Genomic DNA, 21886 nt, shown 5'->3' with positions numbered 1-21886 from the left:
TTTTTAATTTTTTGAGGAACCTCCATTCTGTCTTCCATAGTAGCTGCACCAGTTTACATTCCTACCAACAGTGCACAAAGGTTCCATTTTCTCCATATCCTCACCAACATTTGTTCTCTCTTATCTTTTTGATAATAGCCATCCTACCAGGTATAAACTGATGTTTCACTGTGGTTTTGATTTACATTTCCCTGGTGATTGGTGATGTTGAGTATCTTTTGCTATAGCTGTTGGCCACTTGTATGTTTCCTTTGGAAAAATGTCTATTCAGGTCCTTTGCCTATTTATTAATCACATTATTTGTTTTTAGGCTGTTGAGTTGTACGAGTTCCTTATATATTTTAGATATTAACCCCTTGTCAGAGATATAGTTTGCAAATATTTTCTCCCATTCCTTAGGTTATCTTTTTGCTTTGTTGATGGTTTTCTTTTAGTACAGATAACTTTTAGTTTGGTGTAGTCCTGCTTGTTTATTTTTAATTTTGGGGTCTGTGCCTTTGGTATCATATCCAGAAAAATCATTGCCAAGACCAATGTCTAAGAAGCTTTTTCCCTATGTTTTCTCCTAGGAGTTATGGTTTCAGGTTTACATTTAAGTCTTTAACTTATTATGAGTTGATTTTTTTTTTTTTTTAAGATTTTATTTTTTCCTTTTTCTCCCCAAAGCCCCCCAGTACATAGTTGTATATTTCTCGTTGTGGGTTCCTCTAGTTGTGGTATGTGGGACGCTGCCTCAGCGTGGTTTGATGAGCAGTGCCATGTCCGCGCCCAGGATTCGAACCAACGAAACACTGGGACGCCTGCAGCGGAGCGCGCGAACTTAACCACTCGGCCACGGGGCCAGCCCCAATTATGAGTTGATTTTTGTGAGTGATATAAGATGGGGTTCAATTTCATTCTTTTGCCTGTGGATATTTAGTTTTCTCAACACCTTTTATTGAAGAGATGGTCCTTTCCCCATTGTGTTTTCTTGGTGCCCTTGTCACGGATCAGTTGACTGTATATATGTGGATTTATTTCTGGTTTCTCTATTCTGTTGCATTGACCTATGTGTCTGTTTTTATGCCACTACCATACTGTTTGGGTTATTATAGCTCTGTAATGTAGATTGAAGTCAGGAAGTGTGATGCCTCTATCTTTGTTCTTCTTTCTCAAGAGTGCCTTGGCTATTTGGTGTCTTTTGTGGTTCTATGTGAATTTTAGGATTGTTTTTTCTATTTCTGTGAAAAAAACAATTGGAATTTTGATAAGAATTGCATTGATTCTGTAGATTGCTTTAGGTGGTATAGTCCATTTTAACAATATTAATTCTTCCAGTCCAAGAACATGGGGTATCTTTTGATGTATTTATCTGCCTTCTTCAATTTCTTTCATTAATGTCTTATAGTTTTAGTGTACAGGTCTTTCATTTCCTTGGTTAAATTTATTTCTAAGTATTTTATTCTTTTCGATGCTATTGTAAATGGTATTGCTTTCATAATTTCTCTTTCTGTGAATTCATTCTTAGTGTATAGAAACATGACTGACTTTTGTATGTTGATTTTGTATCTTGCAGCTTTACTGAATTTGTTTATTATATCTAACAGTTTTTTGGTACAGTCTTTGGAAACACATCATATCATAACTTATGGGATGTAGCAAAAGCAGTTCTAAGAGGGAAATTTATAGTAATAAATTCCTACATTAAGAAAAAAGAAAGATCTCAAATAAACAAACTTAACTTTGTACCTCAAGGAACTAGAAAAAGAAGAAAAACTAAGCCCAAAGTTAGCAAATGGAAGGAAATAACAAAGATCAGAGCAGAAATAAATGAAATAGAGACTAGAAAAACTATAGAAAAAATTAATGAAACTAAGAGCTATTTTTTTAAAAGATAAAATTGACAAACTCTAAGCTAGACTAAGAAAAAAGACTCAAGTAAATAAAATCAGAAATGAAAGACGAGCTGTTAACAATTGATCCTGCAGAAATACAAAAGATCATAAGAGACTACTATGAGTAGTTATATGCCAACAAATTGGATAATCTGGAAGAAAAAGTTAAGGTCCTAGAAACATAGAAGCTACCAAGACTGAATCAGAAAGAAATAGAAGATTTGGATAGACCAGTAACTACAAAGGAGATTGGATTAGTAATAAAAACTCTCCCAACAAAGAAAAGCTGAGGACCAGGTGGCTTTACTGGTGAATTCTACCAAACATTTAAAGAAGAATTAACACCAATCCTTCTTAAACTCTTCCAAGAAATTGAAGAGGAGGGAACACTCCCAAACTCATTTCACCAGGCCAGCATTACCCTGGTACCAAAGCCAGATGAGGGCACTACAAGGAAAGAAAATTATAGGCCAATATTCCTAATGCATATAGTTGCAAAAATCCTCAGCAAAATACTAGCAAACTGAATTTAATAGAACACTTAAGAGATCATACACCATGATGAAGTAGGATTTATCCCTTGGATACAAGTAAGTTTCAACATAAACAAATCAATAATTGTGTTAACCATAGTAACAGAATGTAGGATAAAAATTGTATGATCATCTTAACAGGTGCAGAAAAAGCATCTGACAAAATTCAACATCCTTTCATGATAAAACTCTCAACAAATTAGGTATAAAAGGAATGTACCTCAACATATTAAAGGCCACGTATGACAAGCCCACAGCTAACATCATACTCACTGGTGAAAGGTTGAAAGCTTTTCCTCTGAGATTAGGAACAAGACAGGGATGCCCACTCTCACCACTTTATTCAGCATAGTACTGGGAATCATAGCTAGTGCAATTAGGCAAGAAAAATAAATAAAAGTTTCCAAAATGAAAAGGAAGAAGTAAAATTGTCTTTGTTTGCAGATGCTTTATTTTTTAATTCTCTGCTAAGAGTGATGAGATTCTGGCTCACATGCTCCCTCTTCCCCTTCTGTCTTTAAGTGTTTGGATAGTCATTTATTTATTGCTTCTCTATTTTTTGTTCTAGCAAATTTACATCATCTCTTCACTCTGTACTTTGTAAGGTGCAGATATTATCTCTATCCTTCCTTCTACCTCTGCTACTTCCTCTTAACAGCTGAGCTTCTGTCAATTGTAGTGTTATTTTAACACTATCAAGCTTGGAAAAATTTATATTCTCTTCTATAACATTTACCTTGCATTTTTTGGGTAAGATTGATTCTAAAAGCTGAAAATCAATTAACCATACTTACGCTATTAGGACTTTGGTAGAACCAAGTAGTATGCTAGGGTTATTTATTTATTTATTTTGATTAGCTCTCTGTGGGCCCTTTTTGCCGTAGCTCCGGAAAATTTTCTTTGAAAATTTCTTTCTGTTAATTTTCTATGTCTTCCCTGTTAATTTCTATTATTAGTTGGAAGTTAGAGGTATTGGGTGGTTTCTTTCTGTGTCTTTTCTTTTAGTTTCTATTTTTGTTTTACATTAGGATTTTTCCCCCACTTTATCTTTGATTATTCTATTTAATGTAGCATTATTTTCTTTTTCTATGTATGTATTATTTTCTTCTCAAAAGCCTGTGAGGATCTAATTGTTTTTCTTTTTTCTTTTTTTTTTAACTTCTCTTCTGTTTTTGAATGATCTGCTTCCACCAGATTTTTTATTTCCTTTTTTTTGTGTATTTTTCTTTTGTATTATTAGCTTTCTTTACGAATCTAGAGGTTTTTTTTTTTTTTCTTTTGAGGAAGATCAGCCCTGAGCTAACATCTGCCAATCCTCCTCTTTTTGCTGAGGAAGACTGGCCCTCAGCTCACATCCGTGCCCGTCTTCCTCTACTTTATATGTGGGATGCCTACCACAGCATGGCTTGCCAAGTGGTGCCGTGTCTGCACCTGGGATCCGAACTGCCAAACCCCGGGCCACCAAAGCGGAATGTACGAACTTAACTGCGGTGCCACCAGGCTGGCCCCAAATCTAGTGATTCTTGATTGTCAGTTCATATTTGTGAATGAGGAATTAGGTGAAGATTTCTGGGTAAATGGTTTGGGTTTTCTTTGCTGTTTTGTCTGCTTTGCTGTCTTTTTCTTCATCAATCTCTTGGAGCCTTGTGTACGTGGATGGGGTTTTTTGACTAGCAGATTCCACATAGGGTTAACACAAAGTGCCAGATGGGAATGGATTTTATTCTGTGATGTTAGCATATATTTCTCCCACCCACCTCCACATTCTCATTTGGAATTTCCTTTAGTTTCTTTAGAGATTTGTTTTTGTTTTTGTTTTGTTTTGTTCTTTTACATAGGAGATAGTAACAATAGTTAGTAACAATTATTCCACTCCTTCATTTTTGTCTCTGCTTCCCTTTCCTTTTTTACTCCTGCTTACCATTTCATCTGATTTCCTTTAAGAAGCCTTTCTGGACTTCTGTATGGCAGATCAGCTTTTTACTCAGCTATGGTCTTTTCTGGCACTTAGTTTGGGCATTAGCTTCCTTCATTGTTTCATCTGTCAATACATGCTTCTTTTCTTCCTATCTTCCAAAAGTTTGGTAATATTTCTTGTCTACCTCTAAGTTTATTTATTGATATGGATATATAAAATTATAGTTAACTCTTTAAAAAAATCTAATATTGCCACTGAAGGGTATATCATAGTAGGAAAACACACTGCAGTTTTGTAGGTTAATGGTTTGTTTCCTCTGCTGTCCTGTATGTATATGGTCTTTTTGTTCATAAATGTCTCAGAGCCTTGTATACATGAATGGGGCTTGTTGATTGGTGGGAGACGTCTTGCCCCCCGCAGGTTGGTTCAAATTAGGGTCTGGCAACACTGAGGTGTTTAGATATGTAGAGTATAGTCTGACAAGAGGGAGTAGACTGACGCTGCATATCCAGATGGAAAGGCACAATCCAGACTTTGGGGTGTAAGAGAATTGACAAGAACAATGCTAGAGGTAAAGTGGGTAAGAATATGAACTCAGGAATCCAACTTTTTGTAATCATATTCTCGTTATACCATTTACTACATTTACTAACTTTATGATGTTGGTCAAGTGGTGTAATTTCTCTGAATTTTAGTTTCCTTATTGGTAAAAATAGGGATTGTAATAGTACCTTACAATTGATGAGAATTGATGAGTTAATCTATTTAAAGTATGTAGCATAGTAAGTGTTCAGCAAATGGCAACTAGTGAGATTTTACACAAAAATCCAGGTTTCTGGGTTTTCTTGAAAAATTAGAAAATCTAGTATTCCTGAATGGCAACAATTGTTTATAGCCGAGTAGTAGCTGCCTCTTTTAAATGGAGTATTTGCTTTCTAGTTTGCCATAGCCCCCAGTTTCCCTTATTGTCTTACACTCCTCTTGATTAACTCATTTATGTTACCTGCCTTGCCTATTTGCACATTTGGATTTCTGACTCCTGGTCTACTGGTATTAGCTATAGCTAAACGAATATCTGCAGTCTTCAAGACTGATTTTTCTTGGGTGTTAGGACGAATCAGTATGGAAGGCAGAAGCACAGACAATATGAGAAAGAGTAATTCAGGCAAAGGATTGCCGTCTCATCCAGGAAATTCTTGGGAACGCTTGTAGCATATCGGTTGGCATGTGAGGTTCAATGATGTGCTTCAGGTGAATGAAGAGCCTGATGTTAGGAGTTTTGGTGATGTGTAACTGGGAGGGCTCTAGGTAGGAATCCTACAACAAAAACCTGGAAGTGTTTAGAGATACAAAGAACTCATTTATTAGTCTGTAATAACTAGTGACTGTCTTAGGTGCCTGGCTAATGTGTGAGGTTCAGAGATCATGAAGTTACATATAAAAAGAGTCCTTGACATCAAGAACAACAGGCAATTATAATACTGTGCACAATATAGGAATATTCTTAGAAATCTCCTAGTCTAATCCTTCTATTTTATAATTATTAAAATAAACTTAGACAGATTAAGCCTTGCCCAAGGCTTCAAAAGTCGTTGAGATTCCAAAACCTATTTTTTTCTAATCCTGTGCTCTTTTTTGTACTTAGACATGCAGGCAGCATCAAAGAGGTCTGGAAGCAGATAGCTAGGATCAGAAGACCTGGGAAAAATGGTGTATTGAGCAGGGTACAAAGATTGGGACTTACGTGTGAGAGAAGGTTATGTTACCTTATATAACACTTACTCTTAGAAGACTGGAGCTAGAAATGCTTCTCAGGGGCTTGAAGAAGTAAGTGGCCATGTCAGAGAAGCCCATGTGACAAGGAACTGTAGGCACCCTGTAGGACTGGAGGGTGACCTCCATCTGAGAGCCAGCAGAAAGCTGGGGCCCTCAGTTATACACTGCGAGGATATGAGTTCTGCCCACAACCTTAAGGAGCTTGAAAGAGGATTCTTTCCCACTTTAGCTCCAGATGAGAGTGCAGCCTAGCTGATACCTTGAATGAAGCCTGTGAAACCTTGAGCAAATGGCTCAGCTGAGCCGTGCTCAGACTTCTGATCCACGGAAATTGTGAACTAATAAATATGCATTGCTATAAGCTGCTGAGTTTCTGGTAATTTGTTACACAGCAATAGAAAACTAATACTTTTGGTCATGTCCAAGTATATTGTATTCTTTAGTGTAGTGTCTTTATATAATAAACACAATGCTTTGACATCTAATTTGGAATGCATAATCCATACTCTCCTGAGCCTTAAAAGCATGACAGTCACTGCTCTGGGCAGCAGTGTGAAATGGTAAGAGTGCCACGTATGGCCTCTCACAGCTGCTTAACTCTTTTCTTAAAAGCAGCCATAACAATATGTAAACAAATGAGCATGAATTCATTCTTATAAAAATTTACTTATGAACACTAAAAGTTGAATTTCATATACTTTTCGTGTGTAACAAAATATTATTATGCTTTTAGTTTTTTCCCCGAACCATGTAAACATATGAAGACTGTTCTGAGTTTGCAGGCTCTACAGAGTAGGCGTGGTCTAGATTTAGCCTGCTGCCTGGAGTTTGCTGGCCATTGCCATAGACCAACTTGTAGGCAATTCTAATCTTGTTTGCTAGGTGCTATGATAGGAAAAGTACTAGCACTATTTGAAACCCTTAAAAAGAAAATATTTTAATCGAAAATGTAATTTGTTAAAAATATTTTTAAAAACTAAAAAAAGAAATCTATTATTACAAGTTTATGAACAATTTCCTGAATGTGATGAACTGGATGCAGTAAAATAGGAAACAGCTTCATTTCTCACTAACCAGTATTTTCATATATGTATATACTTTATTTTCCCTTTCCCACTCATAGATATTATCCTAGTGAGTTTCCATTGACTTCCTGTCACATATTTTAAGAATAAGTTCAGGGCCAGCCCTGTGGCCGAGTGGTTAAGTTCGTGGGCTCCACTTGGGTGGCCCAGGGTTTCGCCAGTTCAGATCCTGGGCGCGGACATAGCACTGCTCATCAGGCCATGCTGAGGTGGCGTCCGTCCCACATGCCACAACTAGAAGGACCCACAGCTAAAATATACAACTATGTACCCGGGGGGATTTGGGGAGAAAAAGCAATAGAACAAAAAAAGATTGGCAACAGTTGTTAGCTCAGGTGCAAATCTTTAAAAAAAAAAAAAGAGTAAGTTCAGTTTTGGCAATGGTCTTATTTTTGTGTATTAAGAATACCTGTCCCACTTTTGAGGTTCAGTTTTAAGCTAATTCATCGCTTCTTCCTGTCTCTCTCTCCCCACCTCTCAGTTTCGGGCTAGGCCCTTGGTTCTGGAACTTCTGCTGGGGAAGGGATTTGGGCTGTCTCTCTTTCTCTCTCTCTCTCTTTTTTGTTAAATTATAATTGACATACAATACTATAATTAGTTTCAGGTGTACAACATAATGACTCTATTTTTGTACATTAGAGAATCACCACGATAAGTTCAGCCACCGTTTGTCGCCACACTAAGTTATTACAATATTATTGACTACATTCCCCATGCCCTACATCACATCTTGGCGCTGTCTCTTGACTTTCTTCCCCCCATTCGTTATGCTGGCCCTTGTTCCTCTAGGGTTCATGTTGGGTAGAAGGCGGTATGAAAGGGAAAGGGCAAAAGTCCTTCAATATATGATATGCTTTCAAATGCTGTTTCTATTGTGGGGCAGTTTTGGTTCTTCACAGGCCTCACATGGACCTCTTCTGTAAAACAAGCAAACCTACAGATATTGCTATACATAAGTATATGCATGCACAGGCATTACAAAAAAGGTCTGGAGCATACACACTAACTGAAAGTAATTGTTATGTCTGAGTAGGGCAAGTGGAATGAGAGACAAGGCTCATGGTCATCCCAAGGGGTATTTTTACTTTATATTATTTGAATTCTTATTACATGTAGAAGGTGTTTGGATATTTGATTAAACATAAGCAAAAAACTATGTATTGAAAATAACAGAAATTGCAAAAGGAAAATTAATTCCTCCTAAATAGAAAAAGTATAGAAGGGCCCTTTTAAAAAAGTCGTCTAAAATAAAATACTGATATGTTCATTAACTGTTTAAAAAAGTAGCATTTTCAGATAAGTTTTATAAACTTACAAATTTCAGAAAAGTTTTATGATAATGTTATAGTAGGGAAAAATGTACTTTGAGATATAGCATTATTTGTTTGGTTATTTGGTGTGGGTTATTTCTAAAAATCACATTTTGAAGTGTTATTTACATATAAGGCATAGATTTTGTGTAGTTTGATGAATGAGACAAATGTATACACCCATTTAATCACCTCCCAATGAAGATATAGAACATTTCCTTCCCCCAGGAAATTCCCTCATGCCTGTTTCCAGTCAAACTTCCCACCAGCCTAGGCAACAACTGATTGAATTTCTATCACCACAGCTTATTTTTGCTCATTCTAGAACTTTCTATGACTAGAATTGTATAATATGTACTCATTTTTGCGTAACTTCTTTCACTCAATCTAATATCTGAGAGAGTCATCCATATTGTTGTATGTATCAGCAGTTCTTTGCTTTTTATCACTGAGTAGTATTCCATTGTATGAATATACCAGCTTGTTTGTCTGTTCTCCTAGTAATAGACCTTTGGATTGTTTCCAGTTTTTGGATATTATGAATAAGGCTTCTGTAAACACTGGTGTACACGTCTTTCTGTAAACATGTTTTCATTTCTCTTGGGTAAATACCTAAGAGTGATATTGATAGGTCATAGGCTAGATGTATATTTTAGTTTTTTCCCCAAAGTCATCCTATTTTACACTCCCACTAGCAATGTGTGAGAGTTTCTAGTTTTTCATTCTTGCTTGGGCTTTTGTTTATTGGGAGGTTTTTGATTACTGATTCGTTCTCCTTGTTATTGGTCTGTTGAGATTTTCTGTTTCTTAATGATTCCCATGGATTCCCGCAGTGATCCCTGTGAGATGAGACCTGAGTGGGTCTCCCAGGAAGGGTCCCACAATCTGGGGGAGCTGGATGTCCTCCTTGGACTCTCTTTTTCCCACTGGAGACACTGTAGGCCCAGGGGGCCCCTCTAGGTGTGGCAGTGTGCTGGCCTGGGGGAGGGATAATGCAGTCAGAATGTAGCTGCTCCTCTTGCCCTTCTAATGTGGCTCCTTCTCAGTCTCTGGTCCAGGCGAGTGTTTCAGCCTTATCCCCAGGTTCTGGGATTTTTTTCAATGGTGTCTTGTCTGTGGATAGTTGCTAGTGGGTCTTCTTGTGAGGGGGACTGAAGTTGGGAGTGACCTTTGTTGCCATCTCGATGACTTCACCCTGTAGGGCTTTCTGCACACACAATCATGATGTCTGTGAATAACAACAGTTTTGCCTTTCCCTCTTCAATTTTCGTGCTTTTTGGCATCCTTTCTTGCATTATTGCACAGGCTGTTTCTTCCATGCAATGTTGAATAGAAGATCTGAGAGCAAACGTTGTGGTTTCCCTGTCTTGGTGGAGAAGAGTTCAGTGTTTTGTCATTAAGTATAATATTAGCTGTAGATTTTTTTGTACGTTCCTTTTAGTAGGTTGAAGAAGTTCTGTTCTCTTTCTGGATTACTGAGAAGTTTTAGTCATTAATGAGTTGAATTTTATCAAGTGCATTTTCTTGTCTGTTGAGATATTTTCTCTTTTTTCTGTTAATTTGGTGAATTTATTTCAAATAGTAAGTCTTACATTTCTAATATTAAACTCTGATTCTTGCTTATTAAACTTTTTGTGCATTTGCTTATGTTTTGTAAAGAATTTTTGTATCTATGCTCATGAGAAATACTGGTCTAATTTTCTTTGCTTCAGGTGTTTTTGTCAGGCTTTTGTATCAGGGTTCTGCTGACCTCACAAAGTAAATTGATCAGTATTCTTTATTCCTGTGTTTCTGAAAGAGTGTAATAATAGTGTTTTTTTTCTTTAAATATTTGATAGATTTCACCAGTGATAGCATCTTTGTGGGAATATTTTTTTTAAATAATTAAATTTTTTAAGTAGATAGAGAGCTATTGATATTTAGTTTCATCTTGTATCCCTGTGTTGGATTTTTCAAGGAATTTGTCCATTTTATCTAAGTTATCAAATTTACTGATATGAAGTTGCTTATAATAGTCCTTTATCCTTTGAACATTTATTAGATCTTTAGTGATATCCTTTCTTTCATTCTTGTTATTGGCTATTTGTATATTTTCTATTTTTATTCTTGATCATTTTTGCTAGGAGTTACCAATTTTATTGACTTTTTCAAAGAGTCAACTTTTGGCTTTATTCATTTTCTCTATTGTTTATTTTCTATTTTATCAATTTTTTTCCCTGGATAATTTCTTTTGAGCTTCTTTCAGGTTCATTGACACTTTCTTCTGCTTTATCCAACCTACTTTTAACTGTATCCAGTGAAATTTTTCAATTCAGATAAGATCCTTTTTATTCTAGGGTCTCCATTTTTTTTGTTTGATATTTTCCCGTTTATCTGCTGAGAGCTCCTATGTTTTCACTCATTGAGATTACTTTTGCATGTAAGATGGGATATTAACAATAGCTTTATTAAAGTACTTCTTCCAGTTATGTCTGATTTGCTCTTTTCTAGATTTTTTTTTTTAAAGATTTTATTTTTTTCCTTTTTCTCCCCAAATCCCCCCAGTACATAGTTGTATATGTTTTTTTTAGTTGTGAGTCCTTCTAGCTGTGGCATGTGGGATGCCCCCCCCAGTCTGGCCTGACTAGTGGTGCCATCTCCACGCCCAGGATCTGAACCAGCAAAACCCTGGGCTGCTGGAGCAGAGTGCGCAAACTTGACCACTTGGCCACAGGGCCTGCCCCTAATTCTATTTTGCTCAGAGAGTATACTCTGTAATATTTCAGTTATTTGAGACATAGTATATCTTTTCTATTCTTTGACTTTCAGTCTGTGTCTTTGCATTTAAAGTTGTGTCTTATAGATAGCATGTAGTTGGATATTGCTTTTTTACACTGTCTGACAGTTTTTCCCTTTTATGGAATATGGTTCATTTTCATTATATATGTATTTTTAAGTCTACTGTGTTACTGTTTCTTTTTGTTTCATCTTTTGTTTCTCTCCTTCTGTTTATTATTTATGTTGTTTAATGTTTATTATTCCATTTTATTTCTTGTCTTAGCTTTTTAGTTATTCCTATTGCAGTTAATTTAATTTTTAGTGTTTGGTCTTGGTATTATAATATGCCTTTTTTTAAATGCAATCATTTTTTCTTTTTTTAAGATTGACCCTGAGCTACCATCTGTTGCTAACCTTCTTTTTTTTCTTCTTCTCTCCAAAGCCCCCCCCAGTACGTAGTTGTATATTCTAGTTGTAAGTACTTCTGGTTCTGCTATGTGAGAAGCCGCCTCAGCATGGCTTGATGAGCAGTGCTAGGTCCGCGCCCATGATCCGAACTGGCAAAACCTTGGGCCACCGAAGCCGAGCACATGAACTTAACCACTCGGCCAGGGGGCTGGCCCCACAGTGTGCATTCTTAGCTTGTCTTTGGCTACTTAGAATTAATATTTAACCACATGATTCTTCACAAATATAAGAACCTTAAAATAGTGTAATTCCATTTACTAACCTCCCTCCACCATTTGTGTTGTCATATATTTTACTTCCACTTATGTTACAAATGACACTAAGAAATTATTTGTGCTTCAGACAGAAATTTATCTTTTAAGGAAATGATTTCTCATTTCCAGCATTCTTCGTTTCTTCTTGAAGTTTCGCATTTCTATGTGATATCATGTGATTTAATTCAACCTAATGTGCTATTTAAAAAGTATTTCTTGTGGTGAAGGTATGCCGGTCACTAATTCTTAGCTTTCTTTCATCTGAAAGTGGCTTTCTTTCACTTTTGGTTTTAAAGAATAACTTTACTGGATGTAGAATTCTTGGTTGAAAGTTTTCTTTCTTCCTTTCATTGCTTTCAAAATATCATCCCATTTTCTTTTGGGCCTCCATTGTTTCTAATAAGAAGTTAGAAGTTCCGCTGTGTGTTGTGTAGTTTTTCCCTCTCTGCTTTCAAGATTTTTGCTTTATTTTTGGGTGTTAGTACTTTGACCATGATATACCTAGATTTAGTTTTCTTTGCATTTGTCCCTTATGAGATTGCTGAGTTTCTTCAATTTGTAGGTTAATGTTTTTCACTGAATTTGGGAAATTTTCAACCATTATTTCTTCAAATGTCTTTTCTTTCTTCAATTTAGTAGAACGTTAACAGCTATTTAGTAGTTTTAAAGTTTTCTTTTCTAATGCCAGTATTACAATCATCTTGGAGTCTGTTTCTTTTGATAGCTTTGTTTCCTGGCTGTGGGTCACATTTACTGCTTATTTGTATGTCTGGTAATTTTTAGCTTTATTTTGGGCATTATGAATTCAACATTGTTGAAAGTCTGGGTTTTTTGTCTTTCTAAGTATGTTGAGTTTTGTTCTGGAATGAGTTAATTTCATTGGAGCTGTTCTTAATCCTATCTAAGCTTGATTTTGAGCATTAGTCGGGTCAGTCTAGAGTACTGCTTACTCCAGGGTATGGTCCTTACCCTCATGACCTGGTCCTTTGTCATGTCTTAGCTGAATTCCTGGGATATAATTAGGTTCCTGCACCAAGAGTAAGATAGGAACTCGAAGCTCTCCCTTTAGTACTGAGGAGTCTTTAGTATCTCTGTTCTTCATTTAACCCCATAGTAGCCATTGTCTGCTGTATATTTCAGAATATTGTGCTACCCACACATGTAGCCTATCCTTCTGCCCTACCCTCACTTACCCCAACACTGCACAACTGCCTCACCTTCAGTACCATGTCCTGTGAATTCTATTGACTTCAACTGCCTCAAATTCTGTGATTACTGAACTTTATCTCCCTGTGCTGGTCAGAAAATTGTCCCTATCCAGAAAGCTTGGATGAATGTGGGACTCACCCCACGTGTTTCTCTTTTCTCGCAGATCAGTCTGCACTGCCTGTATCCAATGCCTGAAAACAGGTGGTTCATGTGTTCTGTCCAGTGTTATAGTTATTTACAGCAGGAAGGAAGTTCAGTATCAGTTACTCTATTATGGCTGGAAACAGAGTAAACAGTGTATGTTACTCATTTAGTTTTACATATACCAAACAGATGCTTACAGTTTCATCTGCAAAATAAGGGTATGGCAAATATAATACGAAACTTTATAAATAGATTGCATGTTAAGACTAATTGCATATTTGGGAAGTTGCTGAACATTAATCAGGAAATACTATTTGTTTCAAGCCTTGTTATAATTGCCTTTTATAATCAAACAGTTTCAGAAATAACAATTGGAAATCCTTAATGGTGATCCTGGTTTCTTTATTAGTGACTGTCTTTTGAAGTCAAAGCTTCTTTAATTGCAAAGAACTAGAATCCACTCAAATTGTTCAAACAAAAGTAGGCGGATTATTTCAACTTGCAAATTTACTACAGAATTGAAGTATGTTTGATGGATGAAATTCCTGAATTCATGAATGGGTCAGGCTCCTCCAAAAGCCTTCAACATTTTTTTGAGCTTTACTGTTTTCATCTGTATATTAGAAAGTTTAAAACCTACCTTCAACTCATAGGGTTGATGCCTGACAACATTTCTTAACCTTGTGAAATTATATTTATTTTTTATTTATTATTTTTATTATTTATTTATTTTATTATTTTATTTTATTTTATTTATTATTTTATTACTTATTATTACTTATTATTTATTTTTTTATATTTATTTTTTAAGGCCTGGTTTAAATGTACGTAAGAATTCATTGTTTTCCTTCATGGGTAGCAAGATTGTTCTTTGTATTATCGCTTCAGAGCTCCATTCCCATATATAGTTAATGAGTAATAAATATTTGAATAAATGAAGATCAAATGAGAATGTATATCTGAAAAGACTTTGAAAATTATTAAGTGTATGACCATGTGGAAGATATTTTTATTAAGATCTTTTATTGATTTGCAAAACTTATCTCCTTTTTCTGCTTTTAAATTGAAAATCTTATATTGACTTATTGGAATTTTTTGAGTATTTTTTTAAATTGAAATGATTTTAAGTTGGAAGGTGTGGGTTAATGAATGTATATTGGCTTATTAAACAATCAATACATTCTGTAGTTTTTTGTTTTTAAGAAGTAACCAGATCCTTGATGTTTTCTTGTTTTGTTTTTGTGATATCTTTGGTATTAAAGTTTAGGAATAAAGGGTCATGGCTAATTTAAGAGTCTACTGTGGTTTGATTTTAGTGGGCATCAACAAATAGCAATAATCCATTGCCTAAACTTTTGTTAATTTCCCAAACATATGTTTTTAAATTCTCTAAGTTTACTAATTTTATTTTCTTAATATTCTAGCTCTCTATCAAAATCAACTCACATCATTGAGAAGATAATTTTGATGACATGTTTTGCTGAAAAGACAACTGAGAAAAATTTTACGAATGGGATGAACACGTGCCGGTTGATTGACTACCTACTGCAATTTGAATGTTAGCATTACCCACCTGGTACAGTTACCTAGTGATGTACCTGTTCTCACAATACCCTATTTCAGTGTGCTTGTCTTGATTAAAGAATTCAAAGTGGAGTACCGCAAACTTGATATGGATAATAAAAAGAAAGACAAGGACAAATCAGATGATAGAATGGCACGACCTAGTGGTCGGTCGGGACACAACACTCGAGGAACTGGGTCTTCGTCCTCTGGAGTTTTAATGGTTGGACCCAACTTTAGAGTTGGAAAAAAAATTGGATGTGGCAATTTTGGAGAATTACGATTAGGTAAGGCTATTTTGTTTACTACATTATGTTGGAAGAATTTTGATTTTAATGAAAGATCCTTTCTAATGAAAATGATTTACTTATTGTTTAGTTGTTTAATTGTTGTGGTAATTTTAAAGAATATAGATGTTGGGAATTTCTTATGTGCTTGTATTTTCATTTGTAAGGAGTTCCCTAGTATAGGAATGTCTATTTACTTGAAATTAAGTATCCAGAATATGGGAGAAAAGGAAGTAAATTAAAAAGCCCCAAGAGGCTAAAATAAGTGCCAGGAGGGCCTTTGCAGTGTATTTTTTAGAATGATATTTAGGCTACTTTTTCAGATTTGAAAACATTTAGTAACTGATCACTTTAGGAGTATATATATGGCTTAAAGTCAAGGTAATATGCTGAAACCACATAAAAATCAGTGAAATTTACATTGTTGTAATTAATCCCCCACCCCTCCCCTGCCAGTGTATCCAGGGTGCTGCTCGGGAATGTATGTGCTTAACAAGTGATACAAAGTACTGACTCAGTTTAATCTTATTTATAAGCAGGCAAGTTTGGGAAACATTGGTCCAGTTAAACCTCCTAACTCTACATTTAAGGCAGTTGAAACTCAGCGAGGGAAAATTACTTGCCAAATGTCGCACAGCACTTTAATGACAGACTTAAGATGAAAATCTAGTTTTTTAACTTCCCGTACAGTAGAGATGTAGCTGTCTTCATTGACGAGAAACAAGAAGGAGGGTAGCACGGTTATATGGGAGTCAGTATTGAAGTACCTTGAGGATTCTGGTCCGTGGACTGCCAAGAGTGGAAACTTGAGAAGTAAAAAAAGAAAACTTGGCTTCACAATCTTCCTTAGATCGAACTCCGCTTGTTAGATATAAATCCAGTTATGTTATATCTACTCAACTGCTTCTCATTTTCATCTTATAAAACACGCTAATTTGTAGTTGACTCCTTCGTTTTATTACCGTTTTGTGTAGTTAATGTACGTGAAATCTTTGAATGAAGCAAGCCAATAAAAGGCAGTGACATACTTTGTACATAGCTGTAATATGATGTGACTGGCAGACTCTTTTGCATGTTGGTAGGGACTCAAATACTTGAAAGGTAAATGTTTTACATTTTGCTTTTTGAAGGGTATTGAATTAGATCTTTTGAAATTCTTAAATTGTTTCTGATTTTGAAGTTAGGAAAACCAGATTATTTACTTGTCTAACTTTGAGCACCATTCATCCCTTCATTCAAAATTTATTGCATGTCTGTCATGTATGAGGCATGATTAGGCACTGATAATAGACTGAAAAAATATAAAAATTGCCCATGCCGCTGTGGAATACATAAGTCATTTAACTACTCGGGGCCTCAGATTCCTCAACTTTAAAATGGGATTATTTCTACTTCCTAGGTCATTGTGAAGATTAAATTTAGATGATAATGTAAAAGGACCAATACTATACCCTCATATTTTAGGAAAATAATGATTTGCTGCTCCTTTAGAAGACAACATCAAGATATTTGCTCACTTTTAGAATTAAAATTATAGCATATTGTTTGTATATTTATTTAAATTTATTTATATAAATTAGCTCTACAGCTATCTATTATGTCATATATATATTTGTACTATATCCATCTATTGCTCTCTGTGTGTATGACTATAGTACTTTGGCCATTTTTATTCAAAATTAGTTTCATATAATTTATGTTAAAATAACTACACATATATACATATATATACAAAATAACTACATATATATATGTGTGTGTGTGTGTGTCTACCCACACAAAACAAATCTAGTAGACCATTTTAACCAGGGCAATATGAGAAACCATATGTACCAAATACTGAAACTTTATATGCTGCTTACTGAAAAAGCAGTAAAATACCCCTTTCTTTTAGTCTGTGAATAAGCAGGAATAGGAGTAAGATGACTTCTTAGTCTACCTATCCATTCATCTATTTGTATCTATCTAATCCGTTTATGGATGTTTATTGTATATTTGTATACATTTATTTATTTAAATATATTATCTATATATGTATCTGTGTCATATATATTTTTAATATATGTCATGTATTCTTGTAGAGCTAATTTAATATGTTATTCTTTCTTATTGATAGACTATTAAATAAAGGGGCATTTTACTCCTTTTTTTAAGGCCCCAAATGATTTCTCTGTACAGAAAAAGTTATTATAAGCATCATTCTTTGTATAACTGGACAAACTTGCTAATGTTAAAAGCTAGTTTGAATTCTTAAAGTGCTTTCTTTAAAACTACATTAATATACACATCTTGAACATTTGATTCCTGGCGCTAAAATGTTTATGGTTAGTATTGGGTAAGAAAGAATATAAGGTATACATGTTTTAGGTAAGTGATTTTTACCAAAGATGCTATCGGCAATTTGGGCTGGACAGTTCTTTATTTGTAAAAGACTGTCCCACAGATTGCATGGTGTTTAGAACTTCAGACCTCTTGGGCACTAAATAGGAGCTGCCCCTCCATCACAAACTCAAATGCATTCCCCTACCTACCATTTCCAGATGCCCCAAGGAGAAGACAGTATTACCCACTGTTGAAACTTCTCTTAGAGGTAATTATTAAAAAAAAAGTTAGACAGATGTAAGAAATTGGCCTTGAGATTTTTAAAAAATAGGTAAACATTTTAAATGATAATGTAAAATTAAATTTAAGTAAACGTATTTTACTATCATTTTTATCTGTATTTTTTATTGTAAAATGATGAATTGATGTATTTTTGTTTCTATTTTATCTTTATATGTGTTGGTGGTAAGACTTGCATTCTGCATGTTAGTAGATGTATTTCTAGCTTAGACAATCAACCAAAACCCCTAGAAATGTTTTTAACAGGCACTGAATGAGACCAAACATAGCTAGTTAAATATAAGGTTGTATTATACATATTTTTTATTTTTCTGTATATTGTGATGTTTTGACATCTTACAAAGCCTTTCTGGCTGGGGAGAGACTGCTCCTCCTGGGGCTATCAATTATTAGAGTAACAAAGAACCTAGTTGGGAGCATGCCGTTGATCTGCAAACTAACCAATCCAGAACCATACCTCCTCTGTGTGGCTGGTACACTGCAGGAGGCAATCTTCCTCTTCCTTAGTCATCCATTGGCCAGGTACAGCACAACTAGAGACCAGCTCTATAGCCCAGAGGCCACCAGAATTATTCACTACCAGAATTACTTGCCACCAGAATTATTCAAACTAGCCAGTCCTAAATTATTTACCTGCCCTACCTTGCCTTTCCTGTGGAAACTCCAATAAAAGCCCTTGGTCTAAGCTCTCCCCTTGCTCCTGTCTTCTACTACCTGACCAAAACGTGGTGCTTTTCCTGTGATCCCTCTCCAGGATCTGTGAGTATAATAAACTTTGTTTTCCTGAGCCTCTTATGTGTCCCCTCTTGTGGCTACACCTGACTGCCTATCGCATGAAAGAACACAGAACAAGAGTGTTATATATTGCTTTGTGAATTGCTACATCTGAAATAAGATACTGTAACTTTGACATAATTAAGTATGCCATAGGAATTTTCGTAACTTCTCGTTTTTGTTTCTTCTCTTCTTATTCCTATATATAGCTCATAACTCTTCTTATTTTATTTATATTTAAGAATTGTTTTGTTGAAAATTCTGCAGGCCTTACAATATATATCTAATAAATATGCAGATTAGAGTGGATTCATCATTTTTGTTTTTATTGATGATTTTCTACTGTTGCTAACTGAAGCATATTATAAAACTAAACTGAAAAATGTGATAATTAGCAATAGACTATGATGCTATAACAAAGAGATCCTACAATATTGTGGTGTTAAACAAAATAGTTTTTCTTTCATATAATGAACCAGAGGGAGAGTACCCAGGGCTGTCAGGGTACCTCTACATCCGCAACATGAGGCTTCTGTGTGAGGTGATTGCTCCAGTTGTTGCTATTTCCCAGCCAGCAGGAAGAAGAAAAAGGGCCAGGAGAGCACACATTCATTCTTGGAAGTGGGGAGTGACATACCTCATGTCCACTCATATACAGAACTTAATCACATGACCACACCAAGCTGAAAGAAAGGCTGGAAATGTAGTCTCTAGCTGGACCACCACTTTAAAACTTAGGCATTCGATTATAGAAGAGGAGCATGGATTTTGGTGGGTGACTAGTAGTCCCTGTTATGAATATATATATATATATAGTTTCTGTAGAACTTACTTTTCTGTGATAATTACCATCCAAACACAAAAAAATTGTTAAAACCATATTTCCAAGGTCAATATGGCGCAAAGCTGTGTTGGAAATGTCTTTTGAAATTGGATTAAAACAACAGTTACCTGGAACCAGTCTACTTGGAGCCTTCTCTTAACTGGATTCCTTCCACACAAACACTCCTTCCCTCTCACTCATATTATACACACAGACACCTACCTTGTGCATCATTTGTTCATGCATATAACAAATATTGATTAAAAGCCAACTATGTGTGGCTATGCCTATGGTAGATGACAAAAATGCCTTGGTAGTATTGTTTGATCATTGTTCATATGTTTTTAAATATGACCCTCAAAGTTGAGCAAAATCTCTAATGTTCAAAAAAAGGTGATGCTTTTAGGATTTAGTGCTTTCTGCTGTGATCTACAAGAAGTCATTTTACCTATAAATGCCAACAAAAAACAGTACTTTTAGAAGTATTTGGTGTATTTTGGTTCTGTGAAATCTGTATTTAACGAAACTTTTCATCTGTGATTATTTTTCCCTTGTGTACTTGTGAATAAATAGCATATTCAAAATAGTTATGAAAAGATGATAATATCTTGAGGAAATATAAATTCCATCTGTGAACTCAAAACAGAATTGTTCCTTTGTTAGACACCAGTTCTTTAAGATTAAGTGTCTCACTGTTTCATTAAATTTTTAACTATACACTTACTCTAGAGGATGCCTAAAATTTCATATATAATATATTCTTGAAAATGTATTTGAAGGTACATCTAAATTCTGAACTAATTAACTAAAAATATGTGTTTTCTAATATTAATTTTTAGTATTTATAGGCTCAATGAGTACCTGTATACAGCTTAACATTCACCCACTTTTGGTACTCCTATTGAGTTCCATCTTTGTGTCATCTATAATGGGTTTAAGAGACTTGGTATGAATGCTATTTTTTTAACTTACTTTTATAAAATAAGGACAAAATTCAGAAAAGTATTATATGTTTTAACAAACCCTGCTGCACAATGGTGGCAACATGTCTGAGACTGAAATTTTGCCTAGAAGTTTTACTGCCATTCATCAGCTGCTGTATGAGAGGAAGTTAGGGGTATTATGCTGGAAGATCACGTGTGAAAGTTGATGATTGCCTATTCTGTGTTCAGTAGCCAGTGTGACCAGGGTCAGCTACTATCATGGTTAAAAAAACAGCTATCATTATTCTATTTTTCTTATAAAAATAACACATGCTTATTGAAAAAATATTGGAAATTCTGAAACCACATATGGTTCTATTTTTTATTCTTTTTACTGTGCTTGTAAAGAATCACATTAATTTATTTATCAAATTGTCTTCATATTCTTATTGCCTCAGAAATTCTCCATAGTATTTTACTTAGGCTACAGATGCTGACCCATTGGAATTTTGTAGATTATTTTCAGTTTGCCAATACCAAAGGTTTCTGTAGTTCATTTGGAGTTTTTACATATTAATGATATTAAATCTTTGTTCTAGTTTGTCATTTACCTGTCCTTTGTATATGATACATTTTTTCAACATACAGAAGTTTGAAATATTTTATGCAATCAAGTCTGTATAAAATCTTCTGATATTTTTATCTTTTTCTGTTTTTTTTTTAATGCTCAGAAAGCCTTCCATACATTGGGCTGATAAGTATATTTTCTTGTTTTATGGCTTATATCTAACTCTTAAAATATCTGGAATTTAATTTGGTTGTAAGTTGAGGTGCTATAACCCTTTTTCCCCTTGAAGCTGTTAACTGCTTTGTCAGAGCCAATTAATGAATAATACTTTTCTTACTTTATTTCATTTTTAATGCATTCCAGATTTTGCTATGTATTTGGAATATTTTCTAGATTACATTTCAGCCCTAATAAGATTTACATCCCATAATAATGAAGGATTTAAAATGAAGTGGTGATTGGGAGAGAAATTTTGTATTCCTGTTTTTATATGAGAGTTCTGATTTTGAAATTTAGTTTAGCATATGTTTGACTATTGATTACTTTCTGAGTTATGTACAGTATTCCAATAAAATAAGAATCTTTCCATTTTTATGTGGGCTAAAGTATTTATTAGTATCACTTTCTATTCTGAATCCAGGTGAAATGCTAAATACATCATTGAGTTCATCATAAGTTTAATATTTCCTTGTCATTGAGGTTTTTGCTAAATAGTTAGAAGCAAAAACCTATGCTTGATTTAAATATACTGTGTGCTTTTTTTTCTCTCACAGAACAGTTTTATATAATATTTCTTTAAAAATTAATTACCGGTAGAATCTGACTCCTTTTTTCTTTTTCAAGGGAAAAATTTATACACAAATGAATATGTGGCAATTAAACTGGTAAGTTCATGTTTCTTATTTTTCCTTAAATATTACTGGGAAATTGATGTGCATAACTGATCTTTTGTTATTAAGTTCCTAGCATCACCATGCCCCTCAAGTGTATGATAATGT

General features: G+C 34.7%; 1 protein-coding gene across 26 annotated transcripts in view; it reads left to right on the top strand.

The window, feature by feature from the left end:
* Positions 1 to 21886, top strand: part of CSNK1G3 (casein kinase 1 gamma 3) — a 104813-nt gene that overhangs the window by 20318 nt on the left and 62609 nt on the right. For all 26 annotated transcript variants that reach the window (XM_070233162.1, XM_014730713.3, XM_014730714.3 and 23 more), the window contains 2 exons: positions 14753 to 15178; positions 21732 to 21772. In XM_070233162.1, the coding sequence (XP_070089263.1) occupies positions 15001 to 15178; positions 21732 to 21772 (219 nt within the window). In that variant the 5' untranslated portion in view covers positions 14753 to 15000. The remainder of the gene's footprint in view (positions 1 to 14752; positions 15179 to 21731; positions 21773 to 21886) is intronic.

Source organism: Equus caballus, chromosome 14, assembly GCF_041296265.1.
Source record: "Equus caballus isolate H_3958 breed thoroughbred chromosome 14, TB-T2T, whole genome shotgun sequence".
Lineage (NCBI taxonomy): Eukaryota > Metazoa > Chordata > Mammalia > Perissodactyla > Equidae > Equus > Equus caballus.
Note: the sequence above shows the minus strand (reverse complement) of the source record. Positions and strands in the feature narration are given on the sequence as shown.